The sequence below is a fragment of the Ochlerotatus camptorhynchus genome, unplaced genomic scaffold (genome assembly GCF_037179485.1).
Source record: "Ochlerotatus camptorhynchus isolate MF236.1 unplaced genomic scaffold, CSIRO-AGI_Acam_v1.1 ptg000070l, whole genome shotgun sequence".
NCBI lineage: Eukaryota > Metazoa > Arthropoda > Insecta > Diptera > Culicidae > Ochlerotatus > Ochlerotatus camptorhynchus.
In genome coordinates, this window is record NW_027040560.1 from 1,655,059 (window position 1) to 1,669,549 (window position 14,491).

The following is a 14,491-nucleotide window of genomic DNA, read 5'->3' on the forward strand; positions in this document are numbered from 1 at the left end:
TCTCGCCGGAAGTTCTCTGAACCTCTCCTTCACAGTTCTCTGAACTTCTCCTCCGAAGTCCTTTGTGAACTTCTCTTCGGAAGTTTTGTGAACTTCTGCTCGGAAGTTCTCTCAACGTACTGTGAACATCTTGTCAGAAATACTAAGAGCTTCTTGTTGGAAATTTTTTGAATTCCTCGTCACAAGTTCCCAGAATTTATCGTCAGAAAATCTTGGATTTTCTCATCGGAAGTTCTCTGGACTTATTGTCGGCAGATCACTGAACTTGTGGTCGGAAGTTCTCTGAACCTCTTTTTTATCTATTTCGATTATTTGGAAGACCCAATCGCTTTACGGAGTCATTTTTTTTTAACGAAATTCACAATTTCTATGTCTAGTAGGAGTTGGGCCGAATACTCGCGGTTGACCCGAGGTTAGAGGGGTTCATTGTCGAAGAATAGGATCAGCTTGGGAGTGAGGTTTCGTTGTCTTATCAGAGCGTTGTCGCCAGTATGAACGGTAGTGCGGTTCTAGATTCGCCTGGAGTTCGACCCTGCTATGGTGACCAGTGGGCGACGATGAAACTCATCGAGACAGAGAAACAAGACTCTCTGAAGCTATTGTCGACAGTTCTTTGAACTTCTCAACGACAGTACTCTGAACTTTTCGTTGGAAATTCTGTGAAATTTTCGTCAAAGTTTCTGTTAACTTCTTATTGGAAGTTCTGTGAGCCTCCCGTCGGAACTGCAGGGAATTTAAATGAAGTCCTGTGAACTTCCCGGAACTTGTTTTAAGAAGATCTCTGAACTTGTCGTCGGAAGTAAACTGAATCTCTCGTCGAAAGTTCTCTAAACTGTTCGATGGAACTTTCAAGAAGTTCTGTGAACTTCTTGTCGGAAGTTCTGTGAACCTCTTGTTGGAAGTTCTGGGAAGAATTTTAGGGAAATTTAATGAAGTTCTGTGAATTTTGTCGCCGGAAGTTCTGGGAACTTTTCGTCGGAAGTTCTGTTTACATTCTTTGTGAACTTTTTGTCCGAAGTTCAATGAACATCTCGTCGCAGGAACCTTGTTCCGTTTTTGTTGCTGAGCTGGCAGCAATCAACTTCGCATTGGGGATGATTTCCAATATGCCCACAGACCATTACTTCATCTTCTCGGATAGTCTCAGTTCGATTGAGGCTATTCGGTCGATGAAACAAGGTAGGCACTCATCTTATTTCCTTTCAAAGGTAAGGGAGCAGATGTGTGTGCTGGTCGAAAGATCATATATGATTACCTTTGTATGGGTCCCCTCACATTGCTCAATCCCAGGCAATGAGAAGGCGGACTCTCTCGCAAAGGTGGGCGCGCAGGAAGGCGAATTGTATGACAGGCAAATTTCACACGATGAATTTTACCATTTAGTGCGTCAGAGTACCTTTTCGAGTTGGCAAACCGATTGGGACACTGGAAATCTTGGACGGTGGTTACATTCAATTATTCCTAATGTTTCTTCGAGAGCGTGGTTTAAAGGCTTGGGCTTAAGTCGTGACTTCATTCGCGTGATGAGTAGACTTATGTCCAACCACTACTCGCTAGATGCTCATCTCAATAGAATAAACCTCGTGGACAGCAACATCTGTCGGTGTGGAAACGGTTACGATGACATCGAACACGCAGTTTGGCAATGTACGGATAATGACGCCGCCAGAGAGCGACTTTTGAATACCCTCGAGGCCCAAGGAAGACAACCCTATGTTCCTATCAGAGACGTGTTGGCAACCCGTGATCTCTGCTATATGCAGTCCGTTTATGTTTTTCTTCAAATGTCTAGTATAAGAATTTAATTCCTTTTGTCTTTTGTCTCTCTTTATTAGTTTTTGTTTGTCTTGTCCCCCCGTCTCGATGAGTCTCATCGTCGCCCACTGGTCACCCACCATAGCCGGTCGAACTCCGGACGAAGCTAGAACAGCACTACCGTTCATACTGGCGACAACGCTCTGATGAGACAACGAAACCCTACCCCAAGCTCCTCCCCTGATCCTATCCTTCGAAAATGTACCCTTCTAACCTCGAGTAAGCCGCGAGTAATCGGCCCAACTCCTACTAGACATAGAATTAAGTGAATTTTGTTACACACAGTGAACAATGAATTATCGGCTCCGTAAAGCTAACGCGATTGAGCCTTCCAAATAAACGAACTAGATAAAAAAAAAAAACATCTCGTCGGAAATTCACTGAGCTTGTCGTCGGAAATACTCTGAAGTTCTCGTCGGAACTCCAGCGAACTTTAATGAAGTTCAGTGGACTTCAGGAAAATTCTGAGAAAATTTTCTTCAAAAGTTCTGTGAACTTCTTATAGGAAGTTCTCTGAATAACTTCTCTCTTCGTAGGAAATTCAAAGAAGTTCTGTGAACTTCTTGGTGGAAGTTTTCTGAACCTCTCGTCGGAAGTTCTCTGAGCTTCTTGTCGAAAATTCCCTGATCTTCTTGATCATCTCTGTACTTTTCATTCTTTTCTCTGAAGTTCTCTGAACCTCTCGTAGGAATTCGTTAAACTTTGCGATGGAACTTTCAAGAAGTTCTGTGAACTTCTTGTCGGAAATTCTGTGAACCTCTTGTTGGAAGTTCTCTAAACTTTTCGATGAGACTTCACTGTACTTTCTAGGTTCAGTGAAATTTAATGATGTTCCAAGAATTTTAGGGAAATTTAATGAAGTTCTGTGAATTTTGTCGCCGGAAGTTCTGGGAACTTTTCGTCGAAAGTTCTGTTTACATTCTTTGTGAACTTTTTGTCCGAAGTTCAATGAACATCTTGTCGGAAATTCACTGAGCTTGTCGTCGGGAATACTCTGAAATTCTCGTCGGAACTCCAGCGAACTTTAATGAAGTTCTGTGGACTTCATGAAAATACTGGGAAACTTAAGGAAAGTTCTAAGAAAAATTTCTTCAAAAGTTCTGTGAACTTCTCATAGGAATTTCTCTGACTAACTTCTCTCTTCGTAGGAAATTCAAAGAAGTTCTGTGAACTTCTTGGTTGAAGTTCTCTGAACCTCTCGTCGGAATTCTCTAAACTTTTCGTCGGAACTTCAAGGAAGTTCCATGAACTTCTCGTTGGGCTTATTAGTGATTGACTTAAGGGTGAGGACTTGTTAGTGACTAAAGGGTGAGTGTTTTGGACTGGATGTGAAATGCAATCCTGTTCGATTAATAAGACGGAGCTGCTCTATAAATGATGGTAAATGTCGGGACTCTCGGGATGGTCCAGAAAAGCTTGATGATCCTGCCATAAATGCTCCATCTAGGTCATTTATAGAGCATCTTCCTCTTATTAATGCGTACTCTCTTCAACGAGACCCAGCGTTGAGCTGACCAGTCCAAACTACTCACGGAAAACATTAACAAGTCCGATATCACATTCGTGCAGGGTGTCGACTCAATGAAGAAAACCAAATTCCCTGATTTTCCAGTAATTAAAAAAAAAATCCAGGGTCGGTGTCTAATTGGTTTTGTGAACACGACCTCATCAGCAATTACTTTCCTCAGATATGTACTACTCAACAAACAATTCTAGCTGCAGACCAGCCTATCAGGCAAAATTTGGCTGCATAAGGAAATTTTTGGCTGTATTAGCTAGCCTGCAGCCAACATTGTTAGTTGGGTAGTGCTTTATGGACCGTTTTTCATGAAATACCACATGGACCTCTAACCCATGAAGAGTGGTACAGTACAATCTCAAATTGAATAAAGCGTTCGATACATTTTATAGGATGCCAAAAAAGAAAGAAATCGCATGTTTCCAAAATAAGGAAGGCACCGCATTTTTCTAAATTAACAAATTGTAAGCGCCAGGGAATCAGTTCAATTCATGATTATTAGTGATGTGTGAAGGAAACTGCAACCATCTCGATGTCAATCTACAAACAAAGCTTTCTTAATCGCTTAAAGTTGGCAGCAAATTTTCTGGATTAACTTCATGATATGAGAAGAGGTCCTTGCTTGGCATGGCGATTTTCTCACCCTTAGCAGTGTTGAAATATGTACACCAATGACTCGCGAACTTTTCCCTTGTTGAACTTCGTTAAATATCGTGAACTTTTTCAATCAACGCTAGGGGCAAACATTTACAAATTTCTCCTACATCTAGCATATGAAACACTTGTCTTTAATCCCTTTAAAAAATTTGCGACCCAGCTGCACAAGAAAATAATTCCGGATAATACGCTTAACACTACGCTAATTCACGGGCAGATTCCTATGGTGGGAAATTGTAAAAACAACGCTTTCACCTCCAACATTCAGTAGCTTAATTTCATCGCAATTGCAATGCTAAAACTTCATTGAGAATATAATTTTCCAAGCATCCAATGAAGAACTAGAATACTGAATAACGCCACTCTATGCTGTCGAGGCAATGTTAGTCTACGTTTCTTGAATCATTATTCAATCATAAAAGTGCTATTCCAAGGCCATTATCGTAAATACTCATTTAGTTTATTCTCTGAGCTCTGACTAAGGCTGTTAAGAACATAATAAGGAACAAGAACTACAAGTGATCAGAAAAAACTATTTACCAGTCTTGAATTTGTTAAAAAGCGCTCCAATGCGCCCAAAGGATCTACGTCAGACGCAATCAGTCGTAACATCTATTAAAAGACGCACATACCCATTTGGAGGATATATTATGGAACAAATAACAACGTCTAGTGTCGACGAATATAGATTTTTTTTTATCAACCCTCAGGATTTCAGTTTAACTCAGGAATGTGTTAACACCCAGTAGGAGCTGAATTTATATTAGGAGCAACATCATTAAAAGACCTTTTTGTTTTAGTAATTCTTGCTTAACTTGCAAAAATGCCACTGATGTGCATGGAGCAACCACAAATTCGCAACTCTATTTATAATTTTAAAACATCCTCAAACTACACATACTTCTGTGATTAAGAAATATTTCCCTGAATTTCAATTGAATTCCCTGAGAATCCCTGATTTTCCAGGTCCAAAAATGTATTCCCTGATTTTCCAGGTAGTCGACACCCTGTCGTGATTCGTAAGAGTATGCTGACGGTGAGAAGCGTGCTCCTTTATCATCAATCCGCAGTACAGCATCTCCGAAATAATCTTCTTACACGACTTTACAATATCCAGCTGCATTATAGAAATGTCTTGTCGCATACTTCACCCAGTAACCTAAAACACATCGGCATGATCAAAGTTAATCCCACCTGACGTACCATCACCAATCACTCCCTTGTTTTATACCTCTTGGATAGCATCATCGTCCAGAAATGTATTGGGTATGCTTTTTTTTAAATTGAACTGGCTTCATTGGACAAGATAGAAGTAGGTATACGAAGACGGCTTCCAACATCGACGGCAGATCCTAAAGCAGCAATTTCAAATTTCACGAGAATCAAAACAGACCCATGCAATCTAACACCAGCATCGGAAAGAGCAAACTTCCGAATGGCATTGTTGGGTTCTGATTCTCAAGAAGTTTGCGTTACGTTTGGTTGTTCCGACTATTTCAATTATTAATCTAATGCTCTTCTTCCGCCTGCCTGCATGACTGAATATATTCACACCTTGATATTCTCTACTATGCGAGAGAAAATGGCTGCGTGCTTTCTAAGTTGCATCCTGTCTAGGTGCTTACCGAATGGTCTATTAGAAGTTAATCTAGATTTCAGAAAATCTCATATCCTCGTTGAAGCTTAATATACGGTCGTTTCACCAAAATTTTTAGTGAACATGACGTGTAATGTATGTCAAAGTAACTAATTTGACGAAAATCGGACGTCACGATTTTTAAAGTGTATGAAACTTCTTATAGAGGAAAGTAGGCAGATTGGCCATCATAATGATACCAAATTCAGTGGAAAATTGAAATGATAGAAGAGCAATAGTTTGCATCGATTAACTCTATTTGTTTACATTTGGTAGTTAGGACCTTTTGAAAAAGTACTCGAGACTTGACGTTTGTAAGGTCTTATTTATCAAAATATCAACCAATTAAGCATCCAGGCAATTCAATCGCTGCGTATTCTACCCCTTTACATTAACATAATTTTGCTGATTTCACCGTTAAACAAGTCAGGACTTAGTTCGGTTCACCTGCTGCGTTCATTTTACCCCCACTTCCCCTGCATAGTTACAAAGAAGGCCATGACCATTCATCACAGGTCTGATCAAACCGAAAATCATTTGAGCGATGTGGCGCACGACAAATCAACAAGAGTATCAAATCCCCAGTAGCCGTCGCGGAAATCATTGCCGCTGTGTACGCCGTCATCTTCTGAATCCAGATGTTCAAGAATGCACCAACGCAACAAACTTCTTCCGAAAGCCTGGTTTCTTCGAGCAAATGATGATAGATCACTACTTCCAAACAACTTTTCAAATGGATATCTGCAGGAAGAAAACCCTTGCCATGAAGTACCCTTTTGAAGTTTCTAATCGGGTAACGTTTTTCATCTTTAAGATTCCATTCGTAACCAATCTAAATTGTTCGACCATTTTCAGGAACAACAATTCACATCACGCAAATCTCCAATCACGATGCGCACAGCCGAAGCCATCTGTCGGTTCTGCAGGCACTTCCATCCGGAATGTTTTCGGCCCCGGAATGCCACCTTCCCTCGAATCCATTTGATTCCCCGCATGGACCTTCCTCGCCTGGTCCCATCATCCACTTATCAGGAAACCCTGGCCCTTCCGGCAGCCAACATCCTTCACCGGAAACTCTGTCCCCACATCTATTGATAGGTAGAATAAAAACTGCATACCTGCAGCTTCCAGCAAGGCTTCGAGGCGGGCTTTCTTGTCGTGGGTACCACCGCCTCCGCCACCGCCGCCACCTCCGCTCTCGTGATCCATATCGTCGTCGTTTTCCAGCAGGAACTTGCCCGTCACGACCGTACTGTGGATATCATCGTCGTCCTCCTCGTCGTCTAGATGAAGAGATTATTTTCAGAATTTCCAAAAATAACTGAAATTATCCAATCAATATTAACCCACCTTCGGAATCCTCATTATCGTCAGCATCGTTGTCGCAGCTGTCCGACTCATCCATGTCGACGTCGTTCTCGCAGCTATCCGAGCACTCGGTCTCTGGAATTTCGATCGATTGCTGATCTAGTGGGAATGAGTCAACCTGCAAAAGGGAAATCAAGAAAAAGAAACACGGCATTAGCAACATTTTTCTAGCAATTTTCTACATAGATATATGCAAGACACGATTCGGTCCAAGGATTGGGGAAATTTTCCGGAATAGCAAACAAGCAGCGGCTCCCACACGTTCAAATCATCAATCTACGCCACTGTTCGCTTGCATTCCCCGTATACCTAGATACGTAGATACGAGAGATACGTGGGTCGTGCTGGGGGAAAGGAACGAGAAATTGCAAGGAAAATAAGATTCTTATCATCCACCCTCCGCCTCTGAAGTGGGAAGACAAGGACGAAGAACGAAGCAAGTGCATAAGACCATCGATCGCAAAGAAAGGAAGGGGTTAAGGAAAGCGGGGCGAAATGGACGGAATTGCATTTTGGTGGATGATTCGTGAGAAGAATGGAGCTGCAGCAGCTACTCTTTTCTTTATTGCACTTTTTACGACGCCAGACGAGGGCGGTTCCGTCCGCCCCAACCAGGATAATAGTCATCCATTCACCAGCCAGGGCCATGCAGTCGGTGGTGGCAGTTGAATCGTAAAAACTAGGTCTCGTATATTACTGGAAGAAGGACGATGGAAATGGATGGGAAACCCTGATGCGGAGTAAACAACATCTTAATCCTACTCTACAACCTACAACTGATAGACAGACCGACCGACCGACCGGACTGCCACGAGGACAAGGAAAATGATGAGCTAAACGAGACCAATTTCTCGCTGCCTGCTGCACTGTGGTGGGTTGGTTCTTTGTTCTTCTAGGACGAACCAAGAAATGCTTCGAATCTAGCGCATTGTGGGGTAGGTAGATGATGGCAGGAAGCTAAGTTTAATCGTCTCAAGGTGGTTTTGTGGAACATATATTTACATTATGCGATCTATGGTTTTGCCTAAATAAAACATATTTACGAGTCATAAATAGAAGATTGTGAGGCTGATATGACCATGCAGAAAGCAGTACCAATTGCCATTACTTTTACTGGAGTCATTTGAACAACTTTCGAGAAGCGTAGAATCAAAATAAAATGTTGTTGTCTAAATCATTGAATCGTAAAACATTGGGTTTCCTCAACACACTTAATCTCGATGCATAGGTAATTCAAATCATAACATCTAGATTTTTTTCAAGTTTCACAGAATAGCAAACATCTTGATATTTCTCAAGCATCGGATCCGATTTTTCCCTGGGTCTAAATACTTGTTCAGGTCAATAATGTTTAACAATTTTCTTAGTCTAGAATTGTTAAAGTCCTGACATAGGCAGCTCCAGGCAGAGTTAATGTACACGTGCATCCATCTCGCGTAATAGAGACACACTTTCTATAAGATCGTAGGTGCCTGGTACATTTCGAGACGCGTTTCTTTTTTGTTCCTACGTGCCTCATTCGTGTCACATGTGCTGTGTCTCATGAGCTAAGCTCGGCGAGCTCCAGGGAGATCGGCAGCGTACCTACGTCCTGCGTACATGCTAAAAGTGGCTGGTTGGTGATAAAAAAAACAGCAGAGAACTGTTGTAGTCCTGTCAGATTCTCGTGTTGCTGGTACAACTGATTGATTTCAATCAGTTGATATTCAGTTTTTGAGGGTTGAGAGATTGCGGAAGATGAGTTAAACGATTACGAACCAATTACCGGCGGGGTTATTTGTTACCGATCCATGCGCATGGAATTTTCATGGTTCAAAATATTGATTTAGCTCCACCAAGTTCAAACGATCTCAAATCAGCTCCTGATCATTCTCACAAAATTTGATCTCATTAGGATGCGAACTCATACTGCACTTGCCCCGTTGAAGTTTATGTGGGAATTGAAAGATTGAACGTTAGGATAACTAATTTTTAATTGATCAGGAAAATGTTGTTCTTCTGACATGGTTCATTTACTACTCAGCAGACAACATGGGAATAATAGGAAAAAAATCGAGGCTATTATATCATAAGGGCAAGATGCAGTGTTGCCCTGAAAACAGCCGATTAATCCTGCCAGCAAGTTATCAACTTGGAAATTAATTAATAACAAATTTTCTTGACATTCAATTATAAAGTGGTTTTCAACAAAGTTGTAGCTGGGAAACTTTCACGTAAGAAAGGGGGGGGGGGGGGGTGCAGGGCTAGAACGATGAGGACAAAAAATACACTTTTCTTATAGTAATTCCCATATAAATTTCAAAGAGCCAGTGCAGAATCAGTTCGCCACCAAATTAGCTCAAATTTTGGGACATTGATCAGCCTGATTTGGTGGATCAAATTGATAGGTATTTTGCAGCTGGCAGAGAACCAATAGTTCGGAGGGCCCTTTAAAAAAAACTTCGTTGTTGAAATTGATTCGTGTGACTTCATCCATCAGTATTTTCAGCCTTTCAAGCTGTAGCCGACATCACTAGTTAATTCAAACATGCACTTAAATTTGAGAACTGTTCAAATATATTTAGACAAAAAGCATGGTGTGTTCGTCCCAAGTAGTAGTCAACCTGAAAATATGATGAAAAATAAGAAAGCTGGATTGTAAATTTTGGGATGAATCCAACATATTTGTCACACTCAACGGTCAGTATCTGAATCGAAAACCATGTTTTCCAAAATGTTTATTTAGTAGGCTCAATATCTTTGAAAGCTCTGCGGAGCCGAAGGACTAAACAAATATTACAATGGAGATCTAGATCGATTTCCTATATTTTTTTGTGCTAGCAACGCATCGAATCTCGACAGATCCGCAAACCCTTTCTGCCGAGGATGCTGATGTTCGTTTTTGCATGCTTTATCGGCCTCCTGAGGGCAAGTCCATTATCACCACCTCTTCATGCAACACCTCTACCACTTCCTCTGTTGATTTGCTGGTGCTGTCTGACAATGCACCTACAGCCACTACACCAGGGTACGAACTGCTATCCGAGTTGCAAGGAACTTTGTAGTTCTTCAAGAAATTTCGTGGTACTTCAGGGAATTTTTTAAAAGTTCAGGAAACTTTCTTGAAGTGCACTTCAATTCTTCTTTAAAGTTCAGCTAACTTTGTAGAAGCTCACCGAACTTCAGTGAACTTCGTAAAGTTTCATTGAACTGCTTCGGTAACTCTTCTTCTTCGTACCTGAAAAAGTTATAAGACAACGACACTTCATACACCTCGCAGCTCGTAATTGACAGTATGGGCCGAATGAGGCTATTCATACTGTCGCTAATGTGATTAGTAACAATTATGCTTCGTTTGACTCTAATGTTCCGTTAACTGTTTTCACTAGAACACTGTCCTGATTTTGAATGTTTCTTTGGTATTATTATTATTATATTTTGTTTTATGCATTAGGACCAACATATGTCAGATGAATCATGAGCTTAATTTAGTGAAATTATTTGAGGTTCTGAGATCATGTAAAAGTTCAGAAAACTTCGTAGAAGTGGGAACTTTATACAAGTTTAGGTATCTTCGTAGAAGTTTATTGTTTGATGGCAGGGAACCTCTTTATTATTCAGGGACCTTTTTTATAACTTCAGAGCTTTGATGAAACCTCATGGACTTGAAATAGTTCAGATAATTCCGCACAAATTCAGGAAATTTCGTGCGTCGAACATTGCGGAAAATCAACGAGAAACGTTAGACGTGAAGCAAGCTTTGATGAAGTTTTGTGGACTGCGTAATAATTCGAGGAACTGCGTATAACTTCATAGAAGTACAGGGCATTTTGAAAAACTTCAGGGAATTAGTTAAGTTAAAATAGAAGACTTCAGGGATCTTAGTTTTAGTTTAGGGAACTTCATAGCAGTTTGTCAGAGATCTTAAAAATCTAAATGAACTTCCTGAAGATGAAGATTTTGCACCATCGTTTAATTTCAAGGTACTTTGAAATTTGAGTAAATTTTCTAAAACTTAAGGAAATTTTGTAGATGTTCAGGAAACGCTGCATAAGTAACAGGATATTCTTTTAGATATGCTCCCTAGACAGCCAGGAAGATTTAAAAGATCAGCATTTGCTGATGTTCTTCTGATCTGAATTAGCGAGTTGTTGAAAAAAAGGATGACTTAAGAATGTGCTTAAGTTTTTGAATATCATAATTTTTCAAATGGATAGATCAACTTTCAACACGGTCTTTCCAAATTTAAACCATACACTCTGGCAACACGGTGATTTGATTGGTTGATCTGTTGCAGCTAGTAGCAATGGCTGTACAACTTTCTGGTTTGTTGTAGCGAGATGGTGGCGCTTGGTGGTCACTTTGTGGAATTGGTGCCGATACTCAGGCGCTTCCTTCTGACACTGTTGGTATACAAAGGCAAGGTCGCCCATTATTCAACCGAAAAGGTTATTTCTTCTTAGCGATTACGGACATCGACGCAAAAACGATGCCATCGAAACCCGCAGAGCAATGATCAGCAGAAGCCACCTAGATCGTACCGTGCCAACCAGGAAGCGATTTGAAGGAACGGAACAGAAGGTCGGTAGACTTGGTGATATTAATAATTGGAATGGTAAATATATCACTACACTAGTCTACACGCTCATCTGAGTTACAGCAAATGATGCCCGTTCATGCCCAAATTTTGCTGCAGCTATTAAATAGCATAGACCGCGCCATCACCCAGTGGGTCATCGCTTCTGTTATAGAATTTATCTGAATGCTCGATCACATGAGGCACATTAAAAAAATCTGAATATTTTTAAAGTAATGGTAACAAAGTACAAGTGAAAGCGTAAAGGTAACACGCCAAGAAAAAAATGTTCTGCAAAAAATCCTCCACCCATTGAATTATCATAACATTGCTGCATTCGTAGCATTCCGATATAATCTATTCAAAATACGTAACATCCCATCTAACAATGTATACCAATTGTGTTGCCGATGAATGGTTAAATTATGTACGTTGAAAATGTGTGAACGTCTTGCAACGGTCAAATCCCCGTACTAAACAATACCGATACACTTCTTGTAGAATTTTTGTCCATTCTATATTTTGAAAATAACGTGTCTAAAGATGTTAGTCATGCAAGTGCAGTTAAGTGTTGAACCGGAAAAAATAAACAAAGAATATTCTAATTGACCGGCAAATTAAAGGCTTTTCCTATTAGAGGATTTCAAGAATTTAAGCACTGCAAATATATACTACCTTTCCTCTAAAATAGGAATGGTTTGTGCAAATGTCGATCAAAGTAACCAAGTTTCAACAGCCTGTATTTCGCTTACCTACACCTTCCAGAACTTCGAGCTCTGCAGTTCTAGCATTAATCGTAGCACATGAGATGAGACACATGAGATCAGCGCGAGGCTCGCCAGGATTTTTGGGTGTCGCATTTGTTTCTCGCTCGTATCTTATTCTCGCGTGTCTCTTTCTCGCTCGTCACTTGTTATTTTCGTTGCGACTGCAGACGGTTTGTTGAGAGTCTCGGCAGCACATTTTTGCACACACGAGGAAAATGTAACTCTGGCTCCAGGCGTCAAACAAAGGAGAGGGGTCACAATTCCAATAGAAGCGATCCGTTTGATTAGAATATACTATATGATTGAATTTTTACTTTGTTCGGAATATCGCAACTTGTGTTAAATCTCAAATCTCCAAAAATTTCAATGAAAATATCTTGAGCAAATTCCTTATTTTTCAAATCTTGATTTTTTTTGTGTATCGGTAGTTCTAAAAATTTGTCACAGAATTTCTTTTGATTTTTTCTTGAATTCTCATGTAGTGAAGTACAGAGTTGATAATAGAAGAGTTACGCAAACTGAAACCAAAATCTACCTATCGAACTGTCAACTACCTAAACGAATTGATTGTGTTGCGTGGGAAGTACACGAAAACGGGATAATTTTGATTGCAGTTATTTTCGATCTGGATTCACTGTCTCAACGTAATAGATGAGTCTCGGCGAAATTGCGAGTCAGCTACCCGGCCCAACCATATCCTGCTGTTCAGCATCATTAATCCAGTCTATCCTATTACAGTGGACGTTCTACACACCATCTGCTCACCCAACGGACAAGTGCAACGTATCAAGAAGAATGGAGTCCAAGCTATGGTTGAGTTTGACAGCATTGAATCCGCCACCAGAGCCCGCGATGCAATGAACGGCTGTGACATCTACTCCGGTTGCTACACACTGAAGATCGACTATGTCAAGCCAGAAAAACTCAATGACAAAAACGACACGGGCCCTAATAAAATTTGTATAATTATTTTGCTTAACGTCGTGTTCAGAGTATCATCCCAACCATTTGTGGAATAGTTCAACAATTTGGGTTATAGTTCGGGTATGGTATTTTTTATTAGGGGGACTACACATTGGAAGCAGCCTTCTCCAAGGATGCCTGCAGCGGACGAGCCCCGTTGCTACACGATCCTACCATCTTCGACAGAAGGCCGACCCCGTACAACGACCGTCAATAATTATTAGTCAACCATGATCCTGAACCAGCCCTTCTGGGAGCCGGCGGAGGAAACGGATTTGCACCGAAGCAACAGGGCGCAGTGATGATGGTCTACGGACTCGATAACAACACAGTCATCATCGATAATCTGTTCAATCAGTTCTGCCTGTACGGAAATGTTGTCAGGATAAAGTTCCTGACGACCAAAGAACATTCAGCACTTGAACAACATTCCAATCGGAAATGATGGTAGTAAAATTCAGATTGCATTTTCCAAGCAGAACTACTCGTCAGAGTCCACCAACCCTGCCGTACAATTCGATCAGCTTCAAGGACTACAGCGCCTCCAAGAACAATCGCTTTCTTTCCCGAGTAAGATTCTCCACTTCTTCAATACCCCACCCGGTATCTCCGAGGATCTGCTGCTGACTGCATTCAACACCAAGGACTGCCAGCTCAGTGCTGCCAGTAATCAGAAAATTTTTAAGCATTGGGTTCCAAACAGTGCCAAGTCTTGGAAAAATGTACAGGGTTCTAATAACATGAAAGCTCAAAATTCTGAAAAGAACTCGAAAAAAAAAATCAACGGAGCTCTAACAAGAATCCCAAAATAATTCTAGGATTAAGTCCTGACGAACACTTAGAAGAATTGCAAGGGAGTTGTGGGAAGAACTTCAAGGAGAATTCCTAGGTTATTTTGAAGAAAATTGTGTGTGAATTGTGAGGAGAATTAAAAAATAAACAGAATTTAAAGGGTTTTCGGATAATAGATTCAAATGAATACCAGGGCTGGTAATATATACTGATACAATAGTAGTGACTTTAGTGACTAAAATAACAAAAATAGTGACCAAATAGTGACTTTAAAACTATGAAAAAGTGACCAATAGTGACATTTATTGAGCAAAAAGATATGATTTCAATCTTTCGTTGATTGCTACCCACTTCGCGAAATTTTATAAACTCACAACGAGTGATGCACCGAATATTCGGCCACCATAGCGTCCGGCTGA

General features: G+C 40.7%; 1 protein-coding gene across 16 annotated transcripts in view; it reads right to left on the reverse strand.

Moving 5' to 3' along the window:
• The window catches only part of mask (multiple ankyrin repeats single KH domain), a 129,500-nt gene that overhangs the window by 36,882 nt on the left and 78,127 nt on the right, over positions 1 to 14,491 (reverse strand). For all 16 annotated transcript variants that reach the window (XM_065217031.1, XM_065217025.1, XM_065217030.1 and 13 more), the window contains 2 exons: positions 6,978 to 7,113; positions 6,746 to 6,910 (listed from right to left, as the gene is read on the reverse strand). In XM_065217031.1, the coding sequence (XP_065073103.1) occupies positions 6,746 to 6,910; positions 6,978 to 7,113 (301 nt within the window). The remainder of the gene's footprint in view (positions 1 to 6,745; positions 6,911 to 6,977; positions 7,114 to 14,491) is intronic.